The sequence below is a fragment of the Xyrauchen texanus genome, chromosome 11, assembly GCF_025860055.1.
Source record: "Xyrauchen texanus isolate HMW12.3.18 chromosome 11, RBS_HiC_50CHRs, whole genome shotgun sequence".
Lineage (NCBI taxonomy): Eukaryota > Metazoa > Chordata > Actinopteri > Cypriniformes > Catostomidae > Xyrauchen > Xyrauchen texanus.
Genome location: NC_068286.1, coordinates 622,602 through 636,311, shown reverse-complemented (window position 1 = coordinate 636,311; position 13,710 = coordinate 622,602). Strand labels below are relative to the sequence as shown.

The following is a 13,710-nucleotide window of genomic DNA, read 5'->3' as shown; positions in this document are numbered from 1 at the left end:
ATGGGCAGAGACTTGGAAACGATCTCTGTGTCGTGGGCATGGGCAGAGACTTGGAAACGATCTCTGTGTTGTGGGCATGGGCAGAGACTTGGAAACGATCTCTGTGTTGTGGGCATGGGCAGAGACTTGGAAACGATCTCTGTGTTGTGGGCATGGGCAGAGACTTGGAACGATCTCTGTGTGTGGGCATGGGCAGAGACTTGGAAACGATCTCTGTGTTGTGGGCATGGGCAGAGACTTGGAAACGATCTCTGTGTTGTGGGCATGGGCAGAGACTTGGAAACGATCTCTGTGTTGTGGGCATGGGCAGAGACTTGGAAACGATCTCTGTGTTGTGGGCATGGGCAGAGACTTGGAAACGATCTCTGTGTCGTGGGCATGGGCAAAGACTTGGAAACGATCTCTGTGTCGTGGGCATGGGCAGAGACTTGGAAACGATCTCTGTGTTGTGGGCATGGGCAGAGACTTGGAACGATCTCTGTGTCGGGCATGGGCAGAGATTTGAAGTGATCTCTGTGTCGGGCATGGGCAAAGACTTGGAAACGATCTCTGTGTCGTGGGCATGGGCAGAGACTTGGAAACGATCTCTGTGTCGTGGGCATGGGCAGAGACTTGGAAACGATCTCTGTGTTGTGGGCATGGGCAGAGACTTGGAAACGATCTCTGTGTCGTGGGCATGGGCAGAGACTTGGAAACGATCTCTGTGTTGTGGGCATGGGCAGAGACTTGGACGTGATCTCTGTGTCGTGGGCATGGGCAAAGACTTGGAAGTGATCTCTGTGTCGTGGGCATGGACAGAGACTTGGAAACGATCTCTGTGTTGTGGGCATGAACAGAGACTTGGAAGTGATCTCTGTGTCGTGGGCATGGGCAGAGACTTGGAAGTGATCTCTGTGTCGTGGGCATGGGCAGAGACTTGGAAACGGAAGTCTTTCTCCTCCTCCGAGATGCCGAAGTTGGCAACGAAGACTCTGGGAAGGACAAAGCTTCTTTTGCTGCTCATGGTGCCGATAATTGTCTTGACCCTGCTATCGCAGGATGTGTACAATATTATTAAATACATGTATAACCCCACGAACACAAACAGACAATAAAACATCCGAAAATATTTAGAAACATTCAAAAACAAACCGGAAGGAACTCTCATTTGAAACAGTAAGTCTCCCTCCACTGCCGGCAGGACCTGGAGTCACTGAATCATCAGTTCAGAGCATGTGACCGGTGAATCCTGTCGTATCTTTGCTCATAATCGGAGAACACGCCTTTACATTCATTACTATGATTCATTTCTATTGATTCATGTTAAAACTCCAATGTGTGTTTTGATATTTCACGTTCTGAGAATCTGACGTGCAAACACTGCGACAGACATCATTCTTCACATACGGCACATAAACACGATTGTTCATTATTGTTGTAATGTTTCATTAAATGAAAAGGTGTTGCAGCACTTGATGTGCATGTACAGCTGCTGAGCGGAGGACTTTATGTTGAGTCTGGGTTGGAACCGTTCTTCTAAGACTCGTAACTCAAGAGACACTTGAAGACCACTGAGAGATTTAATGTCACCGGTGAGAAACAATCATGCAGTTCAAAGTCTGCAATCCTGAACAGTTACACGGAGCTTATAGAGACTGTGACGGCAGAGAGAGAGTTCACACTGACACACAAATCACTGTTTAAAGGAACATTTATATGTATGCATTTATCAAACACTTTTAATCTTATTCATTCTCTGGAAAACAAATCGACATCATTCTGTACCAGAGGAGCTCCATGAACAGCAGTTTCTTTGAATATAGTAATTCCCTCTTCACGAACTCTGTACTGTGTGTGTGTGTGTGTGTGTGTGTGTGTGTGTGTGTGTGTGTGTGTGTGTGTGTGTGTGTGTGTGTGTGTGTGTGTGTGTGTGTGTGTGTGTGTGTGTGTGTGTTCAGTGTGGAATGGGAGTTTCCTCTGATCAAATCTGCAGCTCATGTCAAATCTGTCCTGACTCAAGAGGGCGATCTCCCCAAAGAAGAAGAAATCTGTGCTTCCTCTGAGAACGCTGTCGCTCGGCAACAACAGAACAGCATCTCTGTCACCACAGAGGCTGTTGCTCGGCAACGGCAGGAGGAAGTCCAAGCTGCGGAAGAGATTCTGCATCCTCTGAAAGCTGAAATGGGGAAGTGGAAGTCTTGAGGGTTTAAAGAGAAACTGAAATTACTTTTTAAATGACTGATTTGAAATATGAAACTCAAGCGTGAGGAAAGTTTAAGTTGCCCTCTGTGTAACTCTGGATTACATTTACTGTTATTCCACAAAAACATATTTAATAAATACAAATAAACATGTTCAATACACTCAATAAAATTAAGGAAAACTTTACACGCAGTTAGATAGAAATCTTTCAACCAAAATTAATTAATTTGATCAAGTATTGTTGCATGAACTGGTTAAAGTCATCATTACTTTCATTACATTGAAGCAACTTCATTTATACCAATTCCACTTTTCCCAAATCTTCCCAAACATTCCCAAACCTCAGCAGCAGTTTGACGAGGAGTTTTAACTCTTCATATTCACGCAAACTGATGCGGTCACAAGACACCGAACCCAAAGGACAAACACAACACCCCAAGACATGAACTGAAGGTGTGTGCGGGGAATCTTGGACATGGACCGGATTCAGTCGATGATGTAACTGTGATCAGAATGAACTTGGATGTGGGATATGTTTCTTGATATCTTTGATGTTTGGTCATGAAGGCGTTTCAGTGCGTGATGCTCAATATATCATAAGAGCGATCCTGTCAGCTAGCAGGTGTTTGTAGAGACATGTCAGAGCAAACATATTAACTTACAGAAAGAGTACAACGCATCACGATTACAACACAAATGTTTGTTAAACAAGTTATCATCATGTACTGCAGAACCCTCACAGAGTCACATTTTAATAAAGTTAAGGTGTAGTACCAAGTTCATGCATGTTTCTGGTTTGGGAATGTTTGTGAGACGACTGCGTCTGGGAAGTCTGGCAGTGCGGCAGGCGAGACAAAGACATGATCGGATAGGATCGGTTTATTAAGCCGTGCAAGTGCCGGTGTCAGGTTACATCTGCACCAAGCGCTTCTTAGTCAAACACTAATGAACCTTTTCATATGCAGATCGAAAACTAATAATAAACTTCACAACACACACATTCGATGATAAATAAAAGGGAAGTTGAGTGTATAATGTTGCTTTTGTACACCCGTTATTTCTCCATATGTTTCACCATGAACAATGACACACATGAAATATAAACCTTGAACTCCTGCTGTGTTCTGCAAACAGTCCCGCGTGACGATGAGGTGCTCCGAACACTACATCCTGTGTGTAACCGCATATACACGCTATTAAAAGATTGTCACTATATGACCCTGCTCAATTTAAACATGGATCTTTTAGCATGATATTTCATCTATTGCTGCAATACATATGACCTTTATTTGATATGAGGGGTGTTCAATAAAGGTCCATGTTTGGTCACACTGATCTCCTGAAGTGCAGAAAGCGAGAGATGGGTCAGCCGATGTCCTGATGTCTCACGGCCCGAATGGAGCCCAGCCGTGGGCCGGACCCTGAACGCTGATATAAACCTGTTATTACGCTGATATAAAACATGTTTAATTGTAGGTCCATTTAATATTTATACGACCTCAGCTGCAAGTTTACAGTGAATCATAACAGAGATTCAATGTTACGAAGCGTGATCAATGTAACAATGTAATCCTGCAGCATTAATGACAGTCAGACAGTGGAGCATTATGGACTTCAGGAGATTATCTGATTTTCAACACTGAAATACAGCACATTACATTTTCTGTGGACATTTACAATATTTCTGAATGATTTGACATATCAAAATAACTTTGTCAGAAATGTCTGTAGATAATGTATACAAAGTTATAGCGCACCCTAGCTGAAATCTACGAAACTCTGCATGTAAACGTAGACTTTTCTCTTGAATGTTTAAGTTTGATAATTGCGCACACAAGATACAAGCTAATATGTCTTTATAAGCCACGCCCCAAAATATATTTGCTTATATCTTCCAAACGATTCGACGTATCAAAATTCTTTGATAAATTTGTCAAGAGGGTCTGTAGATTTTGTATACCAAGTTTTGTGCGAATCGGGAAAACGGCCTCCGACGAGTTCGAAAAAGTAGGTTTTTCGAATAAATCTAAATTGTTAAAAAAATAAATTTGGAAATTGACAATAAAGTGACCATATTGTTGCTGGGCACTGGTGCATTCAGAGGAGCTGCACACTTGTATTGTGTACTATACGGTTCTTATGAGCAAAAACGCAAATTAGCGAATTATACCGCCACCATGAGGCCGATTGTCACAATGTTATAAGTGGCTTTGAGTTGAAACCCTGCAGATTATAGTCATTTCCATAAACCTTGGCCATTTCCAACACGAGTTATAACGTGCTGAAATTTGATTGGCTGGTGGCGGCCATTTTTGTAAATTTGCTGAATCCGTTTTTGAAAGAATATGTTAGTATTTTAACCAAAGATGATATTTAATTTGAACTGTTGCTCAAACGGTTGCAAAGTTATCACCGTTTGTTTGAGCTGTAGCGCCCCCGAGAGGCGGAATTGTACAAAACGTTGCTGATGTCTTCTAAACGTCCTGTTGACTGTGTGTTCCGGGTTTGGTTACTTTTGGAGTTTGCCATGAGTAGAAATTAATCAATTACTCAAATTGCATTTAACTGAAGTAATTTTATTGTTAATATCTTAGGAACGATTTCACGTATCGACATTCTTTTGATAATGTTTTGACAGGGGTTTCTGTAGATCATGTACACCAAATTATGTGCTGATCCAACTCTTGCATTCATGCAGTTATGGAATAAAAGTTCAGGAAGAACGTGTTCATAAGTCAGTCAGTGCAAAAACGGCTGTGAACCTGTTGAACCGCTTTCTCATGATCGTTACTGGTGAAGGGAACATGACTTTACGCCTCATGACATCTGAGAGATCATGCCAACCCAACAACAGTTGTGCCGTTTATTCACCCTCATCGAAACATGTGACAACATGAGTAATGACAGATCACTTTTAATAAAGAACACCGCGTGTCTGATTGACTTCACAAGTGATGACACATTAAACTTTCTATTAGTCTGTTTAATTGCAAGTCAGTGCATATGAACAATTCAGGGCTTCAATGCATTTCTAACACACATAAATAAAATCCCCCGGTAAAATGACAATTAAATAAAACAATATTTACACTAGTCTCCGTTTCAGTTGTAACTGTGAATGCATCTAAAACACGTGAGGCAGCTTTACACTGGACAGTCCCTAGATCGACAGTTCATTCAGCCAATCACAACGCTGTATGAAGCGCCAATGGACGTCCCAGGACCATCTTTCCCATTAAACCCAAAAGCGTCAGCATGATCATCTCTCAGCTGTCAGAGGACTCGAGGATCTTCTCAGCGTCTTTCAGAACCACCTGACCTCCGTTAGCGTGTTCTCCAGAGTCGCCGTCACGAACCCTGCGAGCCTGAGAGAGAAAGAAAAACACTGGGCTGCAAATAACCATTAACTACATTGACCATGTTTCACAGATGTGTCTTGCTCACTCTCAGGAAATCTGTTTTTCACCATGATCATCTCAACCGATCAGACATGATGCAGAACGTCTAAAGCATCGAGAGATTCGTACAGGACTCGTCGAGGTCTGCAGGTGTGTCTATGTAAAGCAACAGTGTGTCTGCAGTGAAAATATCCTTAAAACATAGTTTCGCTTCCTCGGAGTGCCACACAAGCAGAACGTTCCGTTCAGAGTGCCTCAATTCTCTAATTCTCGACTCAAGTGACCTTCAATGTACCTACAGTCTTGTGTTCTTGCAGGAGCAACAGGACCGTCTTCAGCTTCTCCAGATCGTCCATCGGTGTGGCATGTGAGAGACCTTGAAGACTGCATTAGGAGTTGTCATGGAAACGTAACTACGGGTTTTCCCACTTGATCAGCACGTTGCATGTTCCAGTCCTCAAACATCGAGCCCTTTATGTTCTTCACAAGCGTCCTCTTTCAACAGACTGAGCGTCAGCCGCCTCAGAGACTCTTAATGGTTTCCTTTAACAGAACCGACATCGTCTTGAGGGAAAATTAATAATCATTTACAACCCATGTGACTCTACTCTCCCTAGCAACCAGCCCAATTTGGTTGCTAAGGAGACCTGACTGGAGTCACTCAGCACGTCCTCCAGAGTCAATACTCGCTGAGATACCCAGAGATGTTTTGTTTTTTTAAATGCATCGATTTCACAACATTTACAATCCACACTGGATTTCCATCTTTCTCCATCATGGAAAACGATGGCATTAAAAAACGGAAAACCGAGCTTTCCACCAAACGCATTAGACTTTTATAATCCTTATATTGAATTTAAAAACGCATCCATTTGGCTACTTTTACACCGATCAGCAGTTTCCTCAATCGGAAAGGACTGCACACGTTAGGAAATGAAAAGGCATTCGTTGTATTATAGCGTATTATAAACGTGATATAATTCGTTTGAACACAGCGATTTCGCCTCATCCACACTGAACGAGACTTCTGAAAACACTTTCTAGTAACGCATACTTACAAACGATGATGTTAGAAAGTGGAATTTAAACCAAAAACATGCTAGCATGGACGTGGCTTTAGTTAGCTGTTAGTAGCGTAGATCGTGTACACGCTAGTTAATGCTAGTTAGTGTTATTATTTCTCATGGTGAAGCAGACCCGGCGCCAGACACAAATTCACGGATGGGCATTACATTTTTTTCAGGGGGGCACAACTGAGATAAACCTAATTCCCTAATTGCATAATAACATTAAATGATATGACCGATTATGAATTGAATATGTATGATACAATGATAATGATCGATAGTAGCCTGTTACATAATGTACTGACGCTATTCAAATTCATAACTGACGCTAAAGATTTGTGCGGTTTAGGCTCGCGCAGCCTCTCGATGAAACAAATAGGCCTAACTGCAGCTCACACAAAGAAACTCAGTTAGCATACTGCGGTAAAAAATTCAAAATGTGTAAGTTAGTTTTTATATTTATAACATGAAGCAACACCATACAACCAAGTGCTGAATACCATCACGATTGAAAATGTAACACTGATTTCGACAGTTCAATAAACAAGTAATTCATATGAAGTCACTTACATTTTAGATGCAATGTTGACTTTTTGTTCTATTTTAAAACAAAGATCCCAGCAGAAGCAGAACGCATCTCACAGTCAACCGTGTTTTCATTACTAAATGATTCAGTGTTTTAAACGAATCGGTTGAGTCAAAGATTCAATGACCCATTCATGAACGACTGCTTTATTCTTGATGAATCAGCTGTTTGAACGAATCGTTTGAACAAATGACTCAATGACTAAGCTAACACCGCGGCCGCTTATCCCTTACCCACCTGTGGCGTGGCGTCCCTTGCTTGAGGCTATGGCAAGTAACGTTAGACCAACTAGTATCGCTGGAATGGCTTCTGCAGTGTTGGGATCGACCTCTTCTGAACTGCTACACCCTGGGTCTTCTCCCCTTACCTCGCTGCTCTCTTCTGCCAACTTTGGTGGTCTTTGATTAAGAAACGCCGTATATCCATGGTAACTGTCACACGAAATAGCTCAGCATAGTTGTTTAAAAAAAAAAATAACAGCTATCAGTTATTAAGCGCTACTATGCTTAGGACACAAACAAACATTCCAGCTCACTATCGACAAACCAATCAAATCCATTTAAAAATTTAATTTTTTAAATCAGACCAAACACATTTTATTTTTATTCAGGAGTTTATTCATCATGTATATACAAAGCGACAACTTACCAACTTCCAACGAAAGTTACAGTAGCCTATTGATAAAAAATATAAATAAAAGTGCAAACAAGCAAGGACTGGTGGTTGGTCGAGCTCCGTGGGACTACTAACATTCACGACTAGATTTGATGGTCGAGTCGTGGTGCTGGCGGTAATGGGTTGCGGGAGAATAAAAGCGATTAGTGGGACTCCTATCTAAATAAAACATCCAATAACAAATACATTGTTATTCATCTATTGCACAAAAGCAATAAGAACATCTAAACAAAATAACGATTTACAGTCGCAAGCATAAGTAGACGTTCTCATTATAACGTGTTTGTGCAGCGTTGTGCAATGTAGCCAATCACAGACATATGTGTTGATTTCTAAAACGCAATGGCCAATCAGATGCATTTCAGATAAAATCCACTCACTGCTCAAAACGTTGGAGTTTTTGTTCAGTGCTGAATTCTGCATGCTGCATAATAAAAGAGCTTTGTGAGATCGCGATGAAATGAGATGTGAGACGTGACGTAGAGTTGATGAAGGGAGACAGGATCGTCCAGGGCGGGCACTAGTGACTCACAGGGCGGGCCAGGCCCCCCAATGCCCGCCCATGGCGCCGGGACTGTGGTGAAGGCCGTGTTAGCGGTTAGCGGTAAGAAGAACTGCTGAAGCACAAGCTAGCATGATCTGACGAGGAAAGTATTTTGGAAAAATGTGTTTAAAAAAGGCAAACTTACGACAGTTTTTCCAAATTCATTACAAGGACTCCTCTGTGACCAAACGACTACCTGAAGGAGTTCTTTTGACCGTAAATAAGCGACTGTCAAGAACTGCGGTTTGCATTAGTTTGCCCTGTCGGAGAAACTGCGGGATAGTAACTCGTCCAGGACTAAAGGGGGCGCTTAGGGGCGGCTTTGAGACTGCCGTGGTGATTGTTGTCATGGTGACCGTGGGTCCCATCGCTCTCTGAGAATACCTCTTGCTTGAGGGTGTTGAAGCGGACGCCCGAGTGCTCGTCCTTCTGATGCTTCGGCCGACAGGCGATGCAGAGGATGCGCTTGAAGGTGTTGCGCATGTCTTTGTCCCGATAGGAGTAGATGATGGGATTCATGAAGGAGTTGCACTCGGCCAGCACCAGGAAGTACTTCTCATAGGTCAGAACGTCACACTTTCTACATGTACCATCCAGTAGAAGAAGAACCAGGCCAGGCGTCCAACAGACCACAAAACATCCTGAGAGAGAGAGAGAGAGAGAGAGAGAGAGAGAGAGAGAGAGAGAGAGAGTAAGAGAGTGAGAGAGAGAGAGAGAGACAGAGAGAGAGAGTAAGAGAGAGAGAGTAAGAGAGTGAGAGTGAGAGAGAGAGAGTGAGTAAGAGAGAGAGAGTAAGAGAGTGAGAGAAAGAGAGAGTAAGAGAGAGAGTAAGAGAGTGAGAGAGAGAGTGAGAGAGACAGAGAGAGAGTAAGAGAGAGAGAGTAAGAGAGTGAGAGTGAGAGAGAGAGTAAGAGAGAGAGAGTAAGAGAGTGAGAGAGAGAGTGAGAGAGAGTGAGAGAGAGTAGAGAGAGAGTAAGAGAGTGAGAGAGAGTGAGAGAGAGAGAGAGAGTAAGAGAGAGAGAGTAAGAGAGTGAGAGAGAGAGTGAGAGAGAGAGTGAGAGAGAGAGAGTGAGAGAGAGAGAGTGAGAGAGAGAGAGGCATTAAACAGATGAAAACACTGAAACCTTTAATGTAAAGAGTTTTGGGATGAATTTAAACAAAAGTTACAACTTTTACCATAAATAATATTCAGTCTGTTGTTTATTTATATAAATATATATACACAAAATATAAGAATTTTCACTAGTGACATCAGACTCTCCACTGCATGTACAGGAAGTGTCAACACACAATTGTGAGTGTGTGTGTGTGAGAGTGTGTGCGAGTGTGTGTGTGCGTATGTAAGTTTGTGCGTGTGTGTGTGCGTGTGTATATGTGTGTGCGCATGTATGTGTGTGTGTGCGCATGTATGTGTGTGTCGCATGTATGTGTGTGTGTGTGAGTGTGCGCATGTATGTGTGTGCGTGTGTGCACATGTATGTCTGTGTGTGTGTGTGTGTGTGTGTGTGTGTGCATGTATGTGTGTGTGCGCATGTATGTGTGTGTGTGTGTGTGTATGTGCATGTATGTGTGTGTATGCGCATAGTATGTGTGTGTGTAGTGCATGTATGTATGTGTGTGTGTAATGTGTGTGTGTGTGTGTGTATGTGTATATGATGTATGTGTGTGCATGATGTGTGTGTGTGTGTGTGTGCGTATGTAAGTTTGTGCGTGTGTGTGCGTGTGTATATGTGTGTGCGTATGTATGTGTGTGTGTGTGTGTGTGTGTGTGTGTGCGCATGTATGTGTGTGTGCGCACATGTATGTGTGTGTGTGTGTGTGAGTGTGCGCATGTATGTGTGTGAGTGTGCGTGTGTGCCCATGTATGTTTGAGTGTGCGTGTGTGTATGTAAGTTTGTGTGTGTTTGTGTGAGTCTGTGTGTGCATGTATGTGTGTGTGTGTGTGTATATGTGTGTGCGCATGTATGTGTGTGTGCGTGTGTGTGTATGTATGTGCGTGTGTATGTGTGTGCGTATGTATGTGTGTGCGCGCGCATGTATGTGTGTGTGTGTGTGAGTGTGCGCATGTATGTGTGTGTGTGAGTGTGCGCATGTATGTGTGTGTGTGTGAGTGTGCGCATGTATGTGTGTGAGTGTGCGTGTGTGCGCATGTATGTTTGAGTGTGCGTGTGTGTATGTAAGTTTGTGTGTGTTTGTGTGAGTCTGTGTGTGCGCATGTATGTGTGTGTGTGTGTGTGTGTGTGTGTGTGCGCATGTATGTGTGTGTGCGCATGTATGTGTGTGTGTGCGCATGTATGTGTGTGTGCGCATGTATGTGTGTGTGTGTGTATATGTGTGTGCGTATGTGTGCGTGCTTGTGTGTGTGTGTGTGTGCGCATGTGTGTGTGTGTGTGTGTGTCTGTGTGCGCGTGTGTGTGTTTGTGTGCGCATGCATGTGTGTCTGTGTGCGCGTGCGTGCGTGTGTGCGCATGTGTGTGTGTGTGTCTGTGTGCGCGCGTGTGTGTTTGTGTGCACGTGTGTGTGTGTGTCTGTGTGCGTGTGCGTGTGTGTGTGTGAGACGTACGGCTCTTTGTCAGGACTTGCACAAGCTCTCTCTCAGTTTGGGAGGGTGAAGTGAGCAGAAATGAGAAGCGAGAGAGAGAAAACATGTACGTCTGGTTAAACGAGTCCTGCCAAGCGCTCCTCTCTCAGGACGTCTCCAGTGCCTCTGTGAATGTGGATTCATTTCAGCAAATAGCTGTTGTGTGTAATCTAGAAACTTAAGCCTTGATATGAGGGAGTTTACCCTTAAACACCACGCTTGTGTGCATCAGTTTGGGGCTGTTTCTTCATTTGTGTGCAACACTGTGTCTAAGCAGGCACGATAAAAGCATCAAACGATAAATTTAACTTTTTCAAGGGCGTTCACTGCGTCTCCCGCAGCTCTACGTCGCAATAAACTTTCCAACTGCGATTCTCAACTGGTGTGTCAGCAGGAAACAAAGCTAAACTCAAGAGGTTATGTCACTAAACAACACAACCAGTGTCAACTCAACCTTTAAAAGTGGGGAGAAAATCCTTTTCACTTGTGCGGTTGATAAACGTGCTTCACGTGTGTCCAATAAAACTCTACAGGGACAAAAATGACTTTCATTTCTTTACAATGTTTCTGTGTGAAAATGTAAAAGGTACATTTCTAGTTTCAACATTATTTGTACTTCAGACCGTTGTTCTGTTGGACAAGAAAAAACAGCTGTGACCCACATTTGGCTTTCAACAATTGAAAATGGGCCAAATGTATCTAGAGCCACACTGAGAGCCTCATATCTGTGTGAGTGAACCATTAATGGCCTTAAACATGACGATACAACATGACAAGTTTGTTCTGAAACAGAATATAACAGTATATTAAGATATATTTCATATTTCTGGAGTTATAGGCACTTCAACTTTGGAAAATCAGCACATAAAGTGTGTTTTCCCATTTGTGGACTCACAGCATTGGCATATAATGCAACAAGAGATGCTGATGTCGACTGATTTTAGTAATGATCCATTAATCTCTCTCTGTGCAAGTCAAATCATGACGCTGACACCTTTATAAGGGTGTTCTTTTAACCTGTAGTCTTGCTCCAGAATCTTAGGTGAAAACCCCTTTACAATGCTCCAGACATGACCAGTTTGTCAGTAACTGGTGACTCCATGACAGAAACGGAGCACAAATCCAGCATCGAATATTTGGTGATATTACGCCTTACCCAATATCATTACGACGGTCTTCATGAGGTTCACCACCGTCTCACGGTACTGGACTTGTGACGTGTGCTGACTCATCCGCGTGTTCTTGCGTCGAACATACACGAAGATCCGAGTGTAGACGGCGACCATGACGGTGAACGTCAGCAGATTGAGCACGGCCCAGAACACCAGATAACTGCGGCTGTACAGCGGCGCCATCGACGAACACTCCTTGATGCTGCACATACAGTTCCATACCATAGTAGGCACCACGCCCAACACTATGGCGATGACCCAGATGCCGATGATGAGCAGCACGACTCTGTGATTGGTCATCTTACTGTGGAGCTGCATGGTGAAGATGGTCTGGTGTCGTTCCAGAGCGATGGCCATCAGATTAATGACGGACGCTGTTAGACTGGTGTCGATTAAACCCTGAGAGAGAGACAGAAGATCATCACGTGAAGTCAGCACTACATGCATCATACAAACACTCTCGATGCAGCGCTGCAGTCGATTGACAGTTGTGTGACACCTCTGTGTGGGATTTCAGTGATCCGAGCAAAACGTGGAGCACAAATAGTCACGGACGGTCAAGTAATGAAAGTAGTGACATTCATGTAACCGGATTACAGTTACCGACTTTCAATCAAGCAAAGCACTTTAATACCTTTGATTACAGTATTTATAAAGTCATATAAACATGAATCACATTCTCCCTCCAGACAGCTCTATTGTGTTTGTGACATCATAAGGGCGTGTCCCTGAACGAGGAAATGCAGACATTCCTTTCAACCAAACATTTAAATGTAATCAGTAAGGTCAGAAATCTGATTACATTTGTAGAGACGTACTTTGAGTTATTTTTTCAGTGCAAACACATGCTTGACTGACATCTTTGTCCGTTTTTCAGCATCTTGCACAAAACCAAAGTTTTTTACACACCAAGTTACAAAGAACTTCCATTTTTAACAACACACCTTAAAACACCCGAGATGCCCATCTTGTTGACATTTCCCACTTCAGTCCTGATTCCAGCCAATCATACGTCACAGAGACACGCACACACCATCAGATGCACCATGACTCAACAATAATACTCTGGGAGTTCTGGGTATCTCAGCGAGTATTGTCTCTGATCATCACAGCTGGAGTCGTGAGTTTGAATCCAGGGCGTGCTGAGTACATTATTAGTACACAATAGACACACTACTCAGAACGCAAGGAGCGCTACGCCCGATAAGACCTGCCCAGCGACTGCCTGCAAGATACGACGAGTCAACACTATCTGACTGCAGTGTGAAGCAGGACGTTCTGATGTTGTTCCACGTGTTTTCCAAAACTATCTGCATGGAGAGCATGACAGGACAGACTCACGTCTTTAACTTTGGTTAGTTGGTCATTATGTCACTGATGCTTCCCTCAAAAGACACTGACGAATCGCTAACGGACTCGCCCGTCTGATGAATCACAATAGGGTGAAGCCCACAGGAACATTTCAGACATATTTCATTCATGTTTCAGCCAATCAGGTGAATCAGT

General features: G+C 43.2%; 1 protein-coding gene across 3 annotated transcripts in view; it reads right to left on the bottom strand.

The window, feature by feature from the left end:
• Positions 1–4,469: 4,469 nt before the first annotated feature.
• The window catches only part of lpar2b (lysophosphatidic acid receptor 2b), a 42,085-nt gene continuing 32,844 nt past the window's right edge, over positions 4,470–13,710 (bottom strand). Inside the window, exons 3-5 of one of the 3 annotated variants that reach the window (XR_007971580.1) lie at positions 12,189–12,603; positions 8,597–9,092; positions 4,470–5,546 (exon numbers count right to left, since the gene is read on the bottom strand). Coding sequence is in view for 2 of the 3 variants with exons in the window: in XM_052137258.1 (XP_051993218.1) it covers positions 5,448–5,546; positions 8,836–9,092; positions 12,189–12,603 (771 nt within the window). In the remaining variant the exon portion in view is untranslated. The remainder of the gene's footprint in view (positions 5,547–8,596; positions 9,093–12,188; positions 12,604–13,710) is intronic. The other 2 variants (XM_052137258.1, XM_052137259.1) reach the window with 2 other exon arrangements.